Here is a 2,754-nt window from a genome sequence, read left to right on the forward strand (position 1 = left end):
GGCCTCGCCCCCTTTGCTGCCTTTTCCCGAGGGCGGGGTTTATCTGGGTTTGTGATGTCACGAACCCGGGAAGTAACTTGTTGTAGTCCCTACCAGCCATTTTTGTAGGCATTAAACTGCTAGAATTTTAAAAGACGATATCTCTGTTTGCATTGAACTTTCAGCTTCGTAACTTTTCAGATATTGTTTATGCTCAAACAGCAACATTACACACTAACTAACATTAAAAAAGTGAAATTGCAATAAACCACCCGTTTAAATAGCATGGGCCTGAAGAGCCCATGAGAACATTAAGGAAATTACTACAAATTAAACTTACAAAATTAATACAGTACTGATACTGCTGGAGCTGAGGCTGTGAACCGACCCAGGGACCCCATATCACAAGTCTAGAACACAAGTTATCACGATCATTAGCCCATGCACACACACTCAATATTTAGATTTTAGAAATAAACTAAATGTAGGTAATGTTGACTGCAACTTTCTTTTTATTCTTTATTTTCAACTTGATACACACTCAAGGTAATTTCAAGCAAACTGAAACAAAAGATCACAAAATATTTGTGTTTATAATTATAATATGGATAATATTATGCTTACCCTTAATGGATAAAATATGATTTTCCAGGATTTTTTTTAGAAAAAATATAATTATCATCAATGGACATGAAACGACTATGTAGTGACACCAGGCGTTTACAAACCCCTGGTTGACAAGCTGGACATGCTATAGGGAAAATAGGTGCAATCAAATATAGGGGAGGATGTTGGTAATGAAGTTTTTGTTTCTTCTTATCTTTGATGTTTCTGTATTTATTCTCTCTAGAGTTTCCAGTCTCTCTCTGAACCTCTGGAATCTACAGATGTTCCCAGAGTTGCTGTCAGTCCTGTCCTCCCTTATGATGATGTGAGAAAATCTGTCTCTCAGTTGAAAGAAATATTGGAGGAGATCTGTAAAGAGAAAATAGAACGGTTATCTGGTGGAGGTACAGTGACAGAAACAGTTGCTTTAAAAAAAAATATTATTGTAATGTTGAAGAAACTGGAGTATAGTAAAATCCTATATGAAAGTAATACTTTTTTCCTATAATTATTAAAATTAATAATATCTATTCTAATTACATTTGTTTATTTTCTTAGTAACATACATCAACATTTTTTCCAATAATGAACCCAGGACCAGGGAGGAATTCCTACAGTGTAAGTCATTATGAAAACACACACACACACACACAGAGAGAGAGAGAGTATGATAAAAGTCTAAACATTTTAAAAAATGGATCAGAAAAAAAAACACTGATTATTAAACAATTAATTACATAAGAATCAGATATGTTATATATACTCATTTTAAATATATGCTCTATATATTAAGAAAATATGTTTAAAAATGAAAAATATCATGACTATAGGTTTCAGAAGGTTTAGTGTTAAATATCCTGTTTCCTTTTCTGTAGCTCTAGTAGACCACGTATTATTGATTTATGAAAAGGTTATATGGCAAGGTAATAATGTTTTAGCAACAAATTAAATAAACGAAAGAGAAAGCAAGAGTATAGATATATTTTTAGAGTTTCATTTTTATATTCTGTGCATATTCTGCATTTGTTTATTGATTTGGTGCTTTAGCTATACTTCCCTTCAAAATCAACGAACTCAGACTCATACAACATGCATGTACTATACAAACTGAGATTTAAATTAAACAGTTAAAATTAAAATTACATTTTCATTTTCATCAGATTCCCATCAGCTCACTCTGGATCCAAACACTATGCATAAACAGCTTTATCTGTCTGAGGAAAAAAGAATGGCTACATACACTCACACAGAGCAGCCGTATCCAGATCATCCAGACAGATTTGATGTTTGGCCTCAGGTGTTGTGCAGAGAAAGAGTGTTTGGACGCTGTTACTGGGAGGTGGAGTGGAGTGGTGGTGTGGGAATATCAGTGTCATATAAGAGCATCACCAGGAAGGGAGAAACTAAAGATTGTTTATTTGGATATCATAATCAGTCTTGGAAATTGCAGTGCTCTCAATCCAGTCACTTATTTTTGCACAATAGCATAAAGACTAAACTCCCTGTACTCCCCAGCTCCTGTAGAACAGGAGTGTATGTGGATCACAGAGCAGGAATTCTGTCCTTCTACAGCGTCTCTGACACAATGACCCTCATCCACAGAGTCCAGACCACATTCACTCAACCGCTCTATCCGGGATTTAGGATATATTTGGGATCAACAGTGAAACTGTGTAATCTGAGAGAGTAGATTGAGATTTTACAAATGTTTTCGGTTCATGATCCAAGGTTTGAGCTACATGACGAATCATACAGTCAGATTTTTTTTTTGTGCCCACTCTTTGTGTGTGTCCATTATACATTTACAACAGTTACTTCTGATCCTTGGGTCTGATTGGCTGAGAGTCTTTTCCAGCCGTGTGATGTTGTGTCACCACGGGAATCTTTTCATCAAGTGACGTAGAGTGTCTGAGGGCGTAAGTACAGAGGCCTGTCAGTTAAAGGGTTAGTTCACCCAAAAATGAAAATTAGCCCATAAATTACTCACCCTCAAGTCATCCTAGGTGCATATGACTTTCTTCTTTCAGACGAATCCAGTCGGAGTTATATTAAAAATTGTCTTTGATCTTTCAAGCTGTTTAATGCCACTCAGCGGGTGTTGCATGCATCAGTCCAAAAGAAGTGAAATAAAAAGAGCCCATCCATAAAAAAAAGTGTCTCACATGGCTC

General features: G+C 35.8%; 1 protein-coding gene across 2 annotated transcripts in view; it reads left to right on the top strand.

The window, feature by feature from the left end:
• The window catches only part of LOC107728378 (tripartite motif-containing protein 16-like protein), a 6,415-nt gene extending 3,901 nt beyond the window's left edge, over positions 1–2,514 (top strand). The window contains exons 4-6 of one of the 2 annotated variants that reach the window (XM_016538516.1): positions 830–989; positions 1,144–1,203; positions 1,746–2,514. In XM_016538516.1, coding sequence (XP_016394002.1) covers positions 830–989; positions 1,144–1,203; positions 1,746–2,275 — 750 coding nt within the window. In that variant the 3' untranslated portion in view covers positions 2,276–2,514. The remainder of the gene's footprint in view (positions 1–829; positions 990–1,143; positions 1,204–1,745) is intronic. The other variant, XM_016538517.1, reaches the window with a different exon arrangement.
• The last annotated feature ends 240 nt before the right edge of the window (positions 2,515–2,754 follow it).

The sequence above is a fragment of the Sinocyclocheilus rhinocerous genome, unplaced genomic scaffold (genome assembly GCF_001515625.1).
Source record: "Sinocyclocheilus rhinocerous isolate Xijiao unplaced genomic scaffold, SAMN03320098_v1.1 scaffold3323, whole genome shotgun sequence".
NCBI lineage: Eukaryota > Metazoa > Chordata > Actinopteri > Cypriniformes > Cyprinidae > Sinocyclocheilus > Sinocyclocheilus rhinocerous.